At 47.0% G+C, this 14,174-nt stretch overlaps 1 protein-coding gene across 1 annotated transcript in view; it reads left to right on the forward strand.

The window, feature by feature from the left end:
- Positions 1–863: 863 nt before the first annotated feature.
- Positions 864–14,174, forward strand: part of LOC105545733 — a 32,435-nt gene continuing 19,124 nt past the window's right edge. The window contains exons 1-2 of the mRNA XM_011988754.1: positions 864–994; positions 7,480–7,560. Of these exons, the coding sequence (XP_011844144.1) occupies positions 7,503–7,560 (58 nt within the window). The 5' untranslated portion in view covers positions 864–994; positions 7,480–7,502. The remainder of the gene's footprint in view (positions 995–7,479; positions 7,561–14,174) is intronic.

Here is a 14,174-nt window from a genome sequence, read left to right on the forward strand (position 1 = left end):
GCCTCACCCCAGTCCCTCCCCAGTAGACTGGCCTTTTCCACCAAAATGACAACAAAAAACCTGGAATGTCAGGGTTGGAGAATGCCTTTAATGTCATGTGACGCCAGTTTCTCAAAGTGTGGTCCATGGAGCACCTACAGGAAACTTAGCAGAGTCTAAACTGCAGATTCCTGGGCCCAGGCCCAGATCTACAGATTCAGAATCTTTGGGAGGTGGTACAGGAATCTGCATTTCAATAAAGAATCCCTGGCACTCTTACACATCAGCAGTTGAGAACTTCTGCTAGGTGATTGCTTACAACACCAACACACAACAGCAAAGCAGCCTGCTTCAGGTGTAAGAAGGCCACTGTTACAAAGTTTATGACATGGGGCACAATTCGGCCTCCCTGTAACTTCATTCTGCCTCAGATCTGTCGCTGGCAAATACTGGGAATCAATTTAATCCCTTTTCTAGGTGGCAGTCCTCGAGTCCATAGGGCACCTCTCACATCCTCAGTCCACTTTGAGTACCTTCACCCTATTTCCTAAGCAGCCGCTGTTTGGTCCTCTCGTCCTTGTGTGCCACCAACATGCAGGAAGAGCAAGGGGTGAGAAGGGGCTCGCACCAGAACTAAGTCCCTATGTTTAGTGCCTAAGGGACTGAAATGAAATGTTTCCTGTGGGAATTCCTAACTCCAAGGGGTCGGCCATCTTTCCACAGCTCCCGGGGTCGCTCTGCTGCCCCCCTGCGGGCCTAGGGAACACTGCAGGGGTATGAGCCGGCGGTGGGGCTGCTCTCCCCACACGTGGGAGTGGGAAATGGAGAGAACCCGCCCCTTAGAGGAAAAGCCACGAGTTGCTGTTGTGCTGCAGGAGAGAAAGGGAGAAAGAAAGCGTGCGACAGGGAGTGGGAGCCCCAAGTGAAGAGGAACCCCACAGAGTCAGGCCTGGACACCGGGACCACAGAGGTGCTGAGTGCTGCCCGATTCTGGATCCCACCCTGCTCAGCTCAGGTGAGTCCGGCAGCCCTGGACAGCCTGTGAAGTTGGGGAGAGAGTCCTAGTAGAGGGTTTCTTGAAATCATACTCAGGAAGATGCCAATGTGCTGATTTATGCTTCCTGGAAAGAAAATGACTGCATTTTGGAAGTGCTTTTCTTAAATGTGTGGCGGGAAAGAAAACAATCTTCACTGAGTCTAAGGCAAGTGGGTTTTGTGGAGAAGAGAACAATTGTAAAGGAATAATGACTGCAGGGCGAAGGCACGTTGTGTGGGGACTCTTAGAAACAACCTGCCGGCTGCAGGACAGCGAGTGGGGACCGCAGACGTCACCTCCGTGTCTTACCTGTTGGGGCTCTGAGCAAGTGGTTTTGACTTGGTCATTTTAAAGGGGTGGTAGAGCTCAAAGGAAGTGCATTTTTCATTTCCTAGGAGCCAAACAATGAAGGCATCCTAGGGAGGTTGTGGAATGACTCTGATACACAGTAGGTATGCAATAACCTCCACTGAATTCATGCATTCGGGCATAGTTAGGAGAGAAAACAGCACAGGTTACATAGAGAGCTACAAATAAGAAAGGACTGTGTCCTGAGCACCCAAAATGTTTGTTGGAAATATTCAACAATACTAGTTAACATCTGCTTTGAAGGAACAGGTATGGGGATGGTTAATGTCTAATATTCAATGTTATTCAAAACCAAGAGTGAGTCGGTCCTCACAGCTGATTTAGGAATAAATAGTTTAATTTACCAAGCCAATCAGTAAAAACACAATCATATATATATAGTGTGTGTGTGTGTACACGCACACATATATATATGTTTACTGTTGGTTCATGACACAACTCAGAGGTTAAAAAAAGGTAGAATTTTACAGATTTGAACTGTAAAACTGGGAACATTAGACAGACATAGAAAGTTTCTCAGATCTAGTCCTATTGGCATTTTGGAGCAGATAACTGTGTTGTTGGGGACGGCCCTGCTCCTTGCAGGATGTTTTTCAGCATGTCTGGTCTCTTTATCGACAGCCCTGCCCCAGCCATGACTATTAAAAATGTCTCCACATATTGCCAAATGTGCCTTGGGGGTCAGATCACCTCTGGTTGAGAACCACTGAGATATATCAGTTGGATTGAAAATTGAAAATGCATTGAGCATGTCATTTGGCAAATATTATTGATTAATTCCCATCGTGCCCTTTATTATCACTCAGCTGCTAGGATAGGAAGCAGCAGGAGCTATTATCACTGCCCTTCTAGGTGCAGAGGCAGGTGTGAGACACACAGTCCTATCACAGCATGCACAAGGATGGACTTTTAAGTCACTGCTTGTTCACACTGGAGAGAAGGTACTGCCCAGCCTGTTACCCCAATCTCTTCCTGTTTCAGATTTCTAACAAATAAGAAAACTTTCTATCAAATAAGAAAAAAATGTCCATTTTCTTAGTAGAAGGTATAGAAATTGACTAAAATCTGTGTCATTACAGATTTTAGTCAATCATTAAATGAATTGCATTGACGTGAATCCATCGTTAGTACGTATTTGCTCTATTGGGCATCTCCTGCTGTGGAGGGACCCTCTCCTGGAAGAGCTGCCACTTCAAAGGGCTCCAAGGAACATGCAATTTTTTGTGAGTTGTTCAAGTCCCCACCATAGTAGTGAATAGGTCTTTTGTAGCATATCTGAATCTGCAAATTCACACAGTGAATTCTGTGAATCAAAAAGCAGATTCACTGCTATTTTCTCAAATTGCAGCTTTCTTTGTGGGCTTCCTCTGAATTGAAATAAATCCGTATCATGGGTCATAAAAACCAAATCACAAAGGGGAACATACAACTGGGAAATGAGTCTAGAAAGAATTGGCAATATCACTGGCAATCAAATATGTAAATTAAAATAATTAATTTCCACTTTTGCCTATGAGAGGAATAAAAATGCATTAGTCTTTCAGCCACCCAGTGCTGGTTAGGTGTGGTGAAACTGCCACTCTCACATTGCTGGTGGCACTGGAAATGGATACAACTCATTTAGAAGTCAATTTTACCTCAAAGCCAAAAAGTTGCTTATGCTTTTTAATTAAATAACTATTCCAAGAGATCTATATGTGCATAAAACAAAGCACTTTTCATGGAGAGACATGTGTCTTAGGATTAGTTATGAGTGGAAAGTAAATATCCAACAAGATGTAGAGAAATATAGTTGGATATAACCTACTCTGTGGATTATAATTCAGCTGCGAAAATGAGAGTTCTGAAGACCAAATGGTGACAGAAAGAATGCTTATGTCAAAATGTGATGTGTTCACTTAATGTGCCTGATTATTGCAACCATGTAAAATTTGTGTACATGCACATGTGCATATGTATATATGCATATACTTAAAAGAAAAGCTCCAAAATACTAGCAGTTGTTGGGCTAGAAGTTCTGCCGTTGTTTATAATGACTAATGATTTTCTTTTCTCCGTGATCTAATTTTTCTGTGAATTCGCTTTTGTAATTTTTAAAGAAAATATTCCAAAAGAGAAAAATATTGCCTACCACCATCACATCATCTCTGTCCTTTTTGTTTCTGCTCCCTGGTGGACTTACTCCTTCCTGCTCATCTATCCCCTACATGCTACTTTTTATAAATCTCTGGACTTCTGGAGAGCAAACTACTTTTCATTTCAAATAATACTTCTTGAATTTTAAGAAGTTTTAAAAAGAAGTCTACAATTATAATGGTAAAACTTGCTAATGGGGGAAAAGGCAAGGCAATATTTGAGTATAAAGTGGAAATGAAAATACTTCCCACGCCTGCCTGCGGCACATTCCTACCTACCCCTACCCCAGCCCCAGTGGCCCCGTATCCCTGTACCTGCCTTCATAGGGAACAGTTATTCACAGTGGTTTACTGTTTATGCTTCTGATCTTTTTCTATGTGTTTACATAGATCTGCAGACATTATTACATGCATGAGGTCATATGATTTTGTGTGTGTGTGTGTGTGTGTGTGTGTGTGTAACACTGTATTCCTTGTAAGGGAAGTTGAACACAATATGCAAAGTTTGTCGGCCAGCATTTGGGACTGTACCTGGGAATTCTGTCCTCCCTTTCTGGCTGGTTGCCAAAGCTGAGTTCTACTGCCACTGCTACCTGTCTCTTAGGGAACATTCTTTAAGGTGTGACAGAATTAACAGCACATCATTCTTTTTTTAGTTCTCATCCGTCTTGCCAGTTTATGAAAGTAACAAGCTTGAAGGAGTAAGAGTCTCCTCATTTATAAAATGGATCTAATACCTGCACCTTGTGTTGGTGTGTTCTATTGGCTCCCACCTCATGTGGTCTGATATTATTATCAATGAAGATATCACTGTTTTTCAGATTGATGTTTCTACCTTATTCGCAGTTAGTGGCTAAAGGGATCAGCCAATTTAGGATATTTGAATTTAAAAAAAAGTATATGCAGCCCTATATTACTTTTTGTGGTGAAACATTGTTCTTCAGGATTCACAGGAGGCTAACGTGTGTGCCTCTTACCCCGGGGAATGGCCCAAGATAGAAATGTGTTGTTCTAATGTGACACAGACAAATCTCGTTAGCTTCTGCAAAGCTGCTGTGGATTTGAAGACTGGAATGTCTTGGTTTGTAGGCACTGATAGAAACTGTTCAACACATTTCAAAGGAATTTTCTAAATCAGTGGCAACTCCACCATGCAAGTATAAAGAGATGGCTCCTATGTCTCCTCCCTCTGTTTTATCCCTTCTGTGATCCAGGAGAAAAATGCTGCGGTTCGTGAAGTGCACACTCTCCCTGTTATGTGAAGTGCACCCTCTGTGTTCCCTAGGAAGGGTGAGGAAAGGAGCCGACCTTCCAGGCCTTTAGGAGCCCATGATGGGCCATGGCCCCTTTAGATAACTGGGCTTATCATTGGGTCCAGGAAGGTTGTTCTTCCAGGCACGGTTTTAAGTGGCTTAGCTTCTGTGACACCCCTGTGGCAATCAACCTGATGAAGTGTGGACATCAGCAGTAAATCTGTAATTCATACGGTAGCCATTTGTCCATGGCTTGGGGCCTACTTGCTGTGTAACAAAAGGGTGTGCACCTGGCAAACCCCATTAGGCCGGAGAGCTGGTCTCATTTCACCTTGATCGGTAGAATGTCAGAGTCAAAGGATGCGGAAGAGGCTGTGGTTTACTCAGGGCTGTGGTGTTCCTGGATTTTCTGTGTGTAAGGACACCACAGCCACAGTTTTTGCAAGGACATTGTGGGGGAAAATGGAGCCTTGTGAAGAGACATTTGAATAGTAGTTAATGGAATTATTCATTAAACATACTGAAGACCTACTGAAGACCTACTGCGTGCCAGAGAGACAAGGACTCATGTGCATTCTCCACAGTTGCTTCCAGGAGAAGAGTGGGCGGGGGAGCCTGTGTCAGGAGGCAGAAACAGCAGAGGGACCGCGTGAATCCCAAGCGCTGCATTTGGGATTCCCAGGGTTTGGGGGGTCAGAAAACCCTGGGTGCTCAGCCCTGCCAGTCTGTGTCCCATCATCTCACTGCAGTCAAGACTGTCAAAGTCCATTCTGGTTAACAGAGAGTAGGCACCTCAAGTTTGGCAGATCTCAAAACACCTGGATTCCAATCTGGCTGTGTGATCTTGGGCAAGTCCTTCACTTTTCTGAACCTCAGTTTCTTCATCTGTAAAATGGGGATAAGAATCTTTGCCTGGTTAAATAGGATCAAGCATGACAGGACTGACCACCATGATCTCCTTGCTTAGTCCCTGACTCACTTTGGGAAGCCTCTCCTTTCCAGGTTTCTTCCCCTTTATATTCTTGCTGTGGGGTGAAAGTGGAGAGATTGTGGGCTTTGAAGGCACAGAGTCCAGGTTTCAGATAGAGTCTCTGAGGCCTCATTTCAACCCCAGTTCTACCACTTACTAGCTGGGTGACTTTGAGCAAACAAATTGATCTGAATCTTGGTTTTCTCTGTAAAATGGGGCATACCTGCCTCTGGAAGAACTAGGAAAACTAAATGAGGTAACATGGAAGACCTTGGCAGGGCGCTGGTGATGCGCCTCTGGTTGGGGACTGACTATCTCCGGCCACACTGCCTCCTGCTGTAAAGGTCCTGCTGACACAAAGCCAGATTTTGAGCATGACATGTCCTAGAAGGACAGTGATGGGCAATGAGAACCCCGAATCTCAGCCGAACCACCCTGCCTGTGCGCTAGCAGTGGATCAGCCACAGAGAGAAGCTGCGGGCTGCGTGGCTCCTGCCTGCAGGCCCATGCTGACACTGGCGGTGGAATGACTCGCCTGCTATGAGCCACAACTCTGGTCAAGGCAAGCTCTCCTTCTGTCATCATGACCACCTCTGTCCTCAGACTACAAATCTTCCTCATCACAGCCTGTTCCCCCTGCCCTAAGCTCTAGTTCACCCAGGAGGGCCTGCAGGTAGTGCTGCTAAAATGCTGTGGTCCCCTGGTTTGCAAACCCCTGCAATATGAGAAAAAAGGACCCTGTTAAATCGTGCTTTTAAATGGAGCCACGGCTACTCTGGACAGGTTCCTGGGGAGACTTTGTGTATGAAGTAAGGATGTTTGCCCCAGATCCTGCCTGGATCAGCCAGCCACCATGGAGGCCCTACTCCCAAGCACCGAAATGGTGGGAAGTGGTAGAACTACGCAGCCTCAGGGACAAAGTGACTCCCTTCCTCTCCTAATGTCTTTACAGGGCTACCTCATTTTACCGGACAGGAAACTTTGCTGTCGATGAGCTGGAGTTTTTCTGTGGATTTAAAATGTGTTTGACTATTTCTTCCAAGGAAGGAAAGTCCTTTCTCTCAGTGTCAACCAATTTGCCCAGACCACAGCAGGTCCACAGGGGAGCCGGGGTGGCGCTCCAGGCCGCTCGGGTCTCGACCCAGGCCGCCCTGGTCAAGGCCATGGTTCCCCTTCCGCTTGGACCCTGGGAGAGTGCAGCAGCTGCATCAGGAAGTGAGGGGCCCCTTGCTCTGTACCTGGATCCATGCCTGGATCAAGTTTGGGCTCTGCCAGTTGCCAGCTCTGGTCTTAGGGTGAATCTTAAGCTCTCAGGGTCTCTAAGGTGCCATCTGTAAAACACAGTCAGTAACACTTCCCAGATAGGATTGTTGTGGGATTCAATATGAGATGGCCTATTTAAAGAGTTAACACAATGCCTGGTGCAGCCATTTCTCAGCAAGTGAGAGCTCTTACCATCTCCCCCTCCAGGCCTTTCTCTAGCCAGTCTCCCTGGCTGATATCACTGGGCAAGCCTCTTAACCTCCCTGAGCTTGGTTCCCTTGTCTGTGGAATAGGGGGTCTTTTCCTCAGCCCCGCTAACCACTAACAAGGCCACACCTGACACTGGCACCCAGCCCCCCTGGGCTGACTGAGACTACCCTGCAGGCCACCACTGACATGCACAGAGTGGGTTGGTTATTGGTGCTGAGTAAATCCTTCCACCATCCTTTCTAATGAATTATTTTTGATCCTCAGAACTTTGTCAGCAAGCAAGAACAATGCCAGGAGGTCTGGAGAAAACGTGTCATCAGTGCATTTCTAAAATCGCCAGCAATGGTGAGTCACAGCTCTGAGAAATGCCCTGGTTTTGTAGGATTGGGAGCTCTGGGATCACCCGGTGAGCTAAAGCTGGAGTGGATCATATGGGTGGGGTGCGCTTGGTTTGGGCTGGCCCCAGGGTGGTAGAACTGGGGAAGACAGTGTCCGGCCCTCGGTTGGCTGCCTTCTCCTTCCATTCCTTACCTATTCACCTCTAGCTTTCCATAGTTCACTGTATGTGTTTTCTGTGTAATATGTGTTTGAAAAATATGTGTGTGAATGGAGTCACTGCTACAACCAATGTGTGATGGCAGCTGTGCTGGGCAACATGACAGGGCAATGTGATGCTTTGGACCTGGGTAGCTTTCCCTTACTCCTACCTCAGCCTGTCCCCTTACTAAATTGGACTTTCCCCCACTATCACCTGCTGGGGCCTTTGTGTCCAGAGGGACTGGACCATATTTCAGAAGGCCCAGTCTCTCTTGTGTTTGGAATATCCCGAAAGTGATCCCAAAATCAGATCCCAGGCCTTGGGGGTCCCTGGGATGAAAGCTTTTATATCATGGTGAGATGTATGGTCTTTTACAGATGAAATGTGAATAAAGGGAACATTGTGGGAAGCCTTAAGCAACTCATCTCCAAGCACTAATGTCCGGAAGCAGCAGTCAGTGGATAATGGTGGACTAAGGTGGGGGGTCAGCAGCCAAGGGGCTGACACCTTTCCTTACCTGTACTTACCATGCCCTAGCACACACTGTCTACCTCCCACCTCTCCTCCCATGACGTTTCCTGCACTGCTGCATGCCAGCACCTCCAGCAGTGCCTGACACACAGTAGGAGCTCAATAAATAGACACTGACTGACTAAGCAGGTAAATGAGTGAAGCGCCGGCTCCCAGATACAACTGGCCTTCTCCATTCGCCAATGGGCCCGGTGCCCACCTCATTCTCCTAAGGCACAGCCCTGACATTTTACTCCCAGGGACAGCTCTAAGGGCCACCCCTCTTTCACCCCTGGAGCACACCTACTGCTGTGGGGGCCAAAGTGGGACAGTGGTGCTGGAGCCTCTGCCCAGGGCCTCTGCTGCTCTGGCAGGATGAAAACTCATAGGTCTACTGCTGGCAGGGAAAGGAGACACCATCAGCTATATGGTTGCTCTATATCTTCCGGAAATTAACCACCACCACCTCCCCCAACACACATCCTACCTGTTTATGCAACAGAAGTGCTGATGGCAACAGCAGGTTGGCAAGAGAGGAAGTATCATGCTCAGGGTTTCCCAGAAAAAGGGATGTTTCCTGACTGCACTGTAAATCTGCAGGTCAAGGTCTAGGCCAACCTTGGTCTAATGATGGCCTCCTTGATTGTTGAGATTTCTGCCCTCGTTGTATGAATAACTCCATCTTCAGTCAGCACAATGGCAAGGCCTCCTAACTGCTCTCGCTGCCTCTTGCCCATCCCCGCAGCACCTCCTCTGGAGAGGTCCTTCACTGCACAGTGACTCCCCATTCCTGCAGAATGAAACAGAAGCTTCTGCTCTCTTGCAAAACCCTTTGTGATTGGGTCCCTGTTTACCTCTTGAATCACTCCTTCCCTTCTCACTCTGGAAAATCCAGCCAGACAAAAACGTTTTAGGTTTCCTAAATATAACAGCTTCTGTTTTCCCCGTGGGGCTTCCATCATGTGGGTGAGAGAAAAAGGGCTGAACTCCCCCTTTTATAATGAACCCACTCCAATGATGACATGGACATACTTACTCTGCTCCTGGGGCCTGATCACTTCTCATTTAGGCTCCACTTCCCAACACTTTTGCATTGGGGACTGAGTTTCCAACACATGAACTTTGGGGGACACATTCAAACCACAGCACACAAAGGAGATATGACAACAGAATGCAGTACTTCACCCTAGATTGAAGCCAAGGGCTTTATTAGGTCATGAACATTGGAATATGGGTGGCAAAGTAAACATTGTGTCAATGTAAATTTAAGAAGCTGCAACTGTACTAAGGTACTATATTAATAAGAGAATATCCCTATCCCCAGGAAATGCAAACTGGGATTATTTCCAACTAAAACATTTAAAAACTTAAAAAGCATGCAGATGGAAACCTGAGTGGCAAGTATCTGAATGTTTGCTCTATTACTCTCTGTATTTGTATGAATGTTTAAGAATTTTCATAATTAATATGTCTTTTAGAATTTAGGCTGGGAAAAATTGGCCTCCTTGGCCTGATCCCAGACCTGATAAAATAGTACGCAGATGCAAATGCATGTACCATAGTGTTTTCCTTTCAAGTGGCTTCTAATTTTTCTTCTGTCTGGTTTTCTACATTTTCCACATTTCCTATAAAGCTACATACTTATGTAATTAGAAAATAAAAGTTTTGGCCGGGTGCAGTGGCTCACGCCTGTAATCCCAACACTTTGGGAGACCAAGGCGGGCAGATCACGATGTCAAGAGATCGAGACCATCCTGCAACATGATGAAACCCCGTCTCTAGTAAAAATACAAAAAAAAATTAGCTGGGTGTATTGGCGTGCACCTGTAGTCCCAGCTATTCGGGAGGCTGGGACAGGAGAATCGCTTGAACCCGGGAGGTGGAGGTTGCAGTGATCCGAGATCGTGCCACTGCACACTCCAGCCTGGTGACAGAGTGAGACTCCGTCCCCAAAAAAGAAAAAAAGAAAATTAAAGTTTTATTTTTACTTTATCTTATGCTTTAAGAACAATCTCCAGATATCCCCCTTAGATTGGTTGGTGCTGTCCCTATCCACATGTGGAGTTTGCTAAGTGGTGGCAGCCTCAAAGGAATGGCTTGTTTATCTGGTCGTTCATCCAGGGAGCAGGGTGGTCTCCGTGCTCTCAGACCCCAGCAAGCCACCTGCGGGAGCTTTCTGGAGCTCTCCTGGGCCACTGTGCAGCCCTGGCTCTCAGCCCCACCATCTGGCACTCTCTCTGTCAAGCTCTCTGCTGCGGGACGTTTGCTTCCCTGCGGCCTGCTGCCACCCTGGAGGATCACTTCCATCCCCGGGCAGCAGTGAAATCTTGATGAATATGTGTGCAGCGTGGGCAGCGGCCTCCAGCCCTCACAGGATAACTCAATTAAACAGACAAGTGCAGTGAATCCAGGTCATTGCACCTGTCAGGGGGTCCTGGGAAGTCCCCTTCAACTCCACTTAGAGACAACAGCAGAGAAGGGCCCAGCAAAGTCCATGTTCAAGGGGGACACCAGGAGAAAGACCTTCTGCTCAGGCCTGGATGAAGGAATCGTGACTCTAGGTGGTGTTTGCAGCCCCCCAGCTATGAGGGAAATTTACGCAACTCAACATACTAAACAGACAGTGGCAGATTTTATTCTACAACACTGGCCAGGAGAAATAGCACATTAATTTATTTTTAAGGTACTTTTAAAACTTTAAAACTTCTTCCTCTCTAAATAAAATTAATTTGACTCTGAACTCCTACTTGCCAGAGTACCAGGAAAATCAGTCCTGGGCTTTGTGGGTCACACAAGAATTCAAGTGTGGGAGTTGGAGAGGAGGAATCACGTTTTCCTCTTTTGGGGGTCTGGGGCAGGGTGTGCTCCTGCTCTGTGATAAGCCATTATTTCCTCTACAGACCCTTTGTGCAATGTTTAAAAGGTGGCCCCCAGCAGTGGTAGCTTCCAGGACACAGTTTAGGAGTAGATCGTGCTTTTGTCGGAAGAAAAGCGCACCCCTCTTCCAAGCGAGAGGATTTCCAACCTTCACTCAGCCCAGAGCCTCACACAGGCCCTCTCTTCTCTGCACAAACCACACAGCAGCACGCTCTGTCCTTGCTATCAGCCCAGCACCGGTGTCAAGCTTGAGATGTCGGGGTCTTTACGAGCCTGGGGACCTGGTGCCGCCTCCCTAGGTGCTTCTAGTAGCAATTCCTTTTGAATATTGCAAGGAAGGGGCCACCAACCCCAGGTTCCACCCTCAGCAGCCCCCTCTTCATTGCTCCTCCTCTTTGGGGGACTTCCCTGCATCCCTTTTTATTGGGACAATCCCATAGAATTACTCTTCGTGGGCTTCAAGAAACACAAGGTTGCCCTCTGTTTTCAGGGATTAGAGAAGGAGATGGCAGCATCAGTATTGCGGAAGTGTCCGATATTTCTTACTAACTCGTCCTGTTATGTCCAGCTGAAAAATCTCAAAAGCAGGCAGTGGAGGTGGTTTTAGAAACCCATACTCCAGTTCATTCCCCTGGCACATTAAATGCAGTGAATTCTGAACCAAATACATCCTTTTCCTAAAGCACCTCCTCTTTCTGTCCCTCACATTTCTCTCAGTGCCTCCACCATGCTTGTCACCCAAGCACAGCACTTCAGTCATTCTTTTCTCCTTTCTTCCCTTCATTCCCACACCTAGTGGGTGCTCAAGGCCCTGCCAGAGCCTCACAGTTGCTCTCCAGGCTGAGTTATACAACAGCCACTTCGCTGGTCTCTTAACCCCCAGAGCCACCCCCTTTAGTCCCCATTTTCTCCAAAGGTTCAGCTTTGATTATGCCGCTTTCCAATTCCAAACCCTACAACTCTCTTTATCTTCCTAATAAAATCCAAATAACCATATGCAAAACAGAAACGCCCTCTCTTCTCAATATCCAGTTTCCATCTGATCTCTCTCTGTTTTGATGGATGATGGACGCTCAGTTCCATTTCATGATTTGCCACTCCCCCAAACCACTCTGAGTGTCTCTGTCTCTCAAATCTTTTGTTTCCTCTGGGTTTTTTTCCTTTGACTGAAAAGCCATCTTCCCATAACTCAGTCCATCAAAAATCCTACCCATCCATCAACACCCAGTACCAATATCACCTTCTCCTTGAGGCCTTCCTTGATTTCCTGGGGACTCTTTCCTCCTCCAGGCTTCCTCACTGCTTCATGCGCTGCCCCTGCTGGTCCATTCCACACACTGATTTGTACTGTCCCTTGGGTGCACATCTCATCTCCCTTAAGAGGTCGTGAAGTCCTCATTACCGAGGCTTCTCATGCTCACTTTGCATCTACCCAAACCTTAGTCAAATGCAAGAATGAATAGCTGAATATCTATAAAGAAGTTCATCTCTGTTCAAAGTAGATGAAGTGCTAATAAAAATATCCCCTCATGCAAATTGCTATTAGCTGTGACCGCTGGGGATTAGCGGGTGGCTGTGGCAATGCAGGGTGCTGGTGCAGGGCTGGAGAAGAGGAGTGGGTGGAAACATGAGGCAGAGACAGAATGACTGAACATACCAGGAGAGGGCAGAAGTGGTCTGGGTGACTGGGGTTTGGGCACTATTACGGATACAGGGAGGTGGAGCGGGCAGTTTGGAAAGAGGAGTTTAGTTGGAGTTTCTCTTCCTGCGCTCTTTGCCAGTTGCCTTCTAGGTATTTGATAGCTCAGTGGAACCCCGAAGGGTGGTGTTGCAGAGAAAAACTGCTGGGTCCTGGTCTCAGTTTCTGCACTAAACTGTCTAAGCAAAAGATCTGGGGATACATTAATACTTGCTATTCATAGGAAACAGACTCTGGAGATCCTTGAGAACAGATGAAAAGCTACCCACTTTTCCTACCAAGATTACCCATTTAAAAATGCATTGAATTCTCCCAGCTTCCTATTTTGACTGATAACTGGATGGCAGCGTATCTTTAACACCTGCTACCATGCCGCTCCCTCCAACAATCATGGGCAGCAGCAGTCAACAGTCGTGAGAGCAGCCCACCCTGAAATGCACTGCAAGAGGGGAGTGAGGATCTGGAGCCAGCAACCCAAAAGCCACCCTGAGGAGGGCACCCTTCCCAAAGTTCTGTCTTTTCCCAACCTTCAGTAAATCAGGAATCAGCTTATCTGTGTTCTTGGCATAAATAATGACTTGACTCCAGCGTTTTCATTCTAATTTCCTCCCACTATTACTCTAATTTTGAATTATTTTCTCCTTTGGGACCCTCAAGTTGAGTTTTTTTTTCACTCAGCTCTTTCAAACTGACTTTCTAGATGGAGACTCTCATGGTATCAGAAGCCAGAATGTTGCACTCTGAGTTGCACTGGAATTGGTGCTTAGTAGACCAGAGGCAGTACAGTATTAACTAGTGGTGGTCACTGCTGTCAAGCCGCTGCCATCGCAACAGCGGCATCACCCGAAAGCTCAGCCTCTGTTCCAGAGAGCTCCAAAGACTGAGGATGGGTAACCAGATGCCCCAGGAGGCAGGGAGATCAGGCGAGAGTGGGGATCCCCGATTCCTGACGGTGGCTTGGGTGTCCTTATTAGGACCGAGGGGTAAAGAAGGCCTCATGCCGGTAACTGCTGATGACTTCCATCCCAGTGGATCCTACAACCTAGCCCAACCCCAGCACCCCACACCACGTTGAGCAGACGACTCTAGGAAGCCCCTGAAGATTCTCTAGCCAGCTTACAGAAACAGGCTACCTCACGATCACCTGGGAATTGCTTTTATTTTATTTTATTTTATTAAATGGGGTCTTGCATTGTTGCCCAGGCTGGAGTGCAGAGGTGGGATCATGGTTCACTACAGACTTGAACTCCTGGGTTCAGGCGCTCCTTCCATCTCAGCCAGCCTCCCCAGTAGCTGGGACCACAGGCGCACCACCACACCTGGCTAATTTTTGTA

This window comes from Mandrillus leucophaeus, unplaced genomic scaffold (genome assembly GCF_000951045.1).
Source record: "Mandrillus leucophaeus isolate KB7577 unplaced genomic scaffold, Mleu.le_1.0 Scaffold338, whole genome shotgun sequence".
NCBI classification, from domain to species: domain Eukaryota; kingdom Metazoa; phylum Chordata; class Mammalia; order Primates; family Cercopithecidae; genus Mandrillus; species Mandrillus leucophaeus.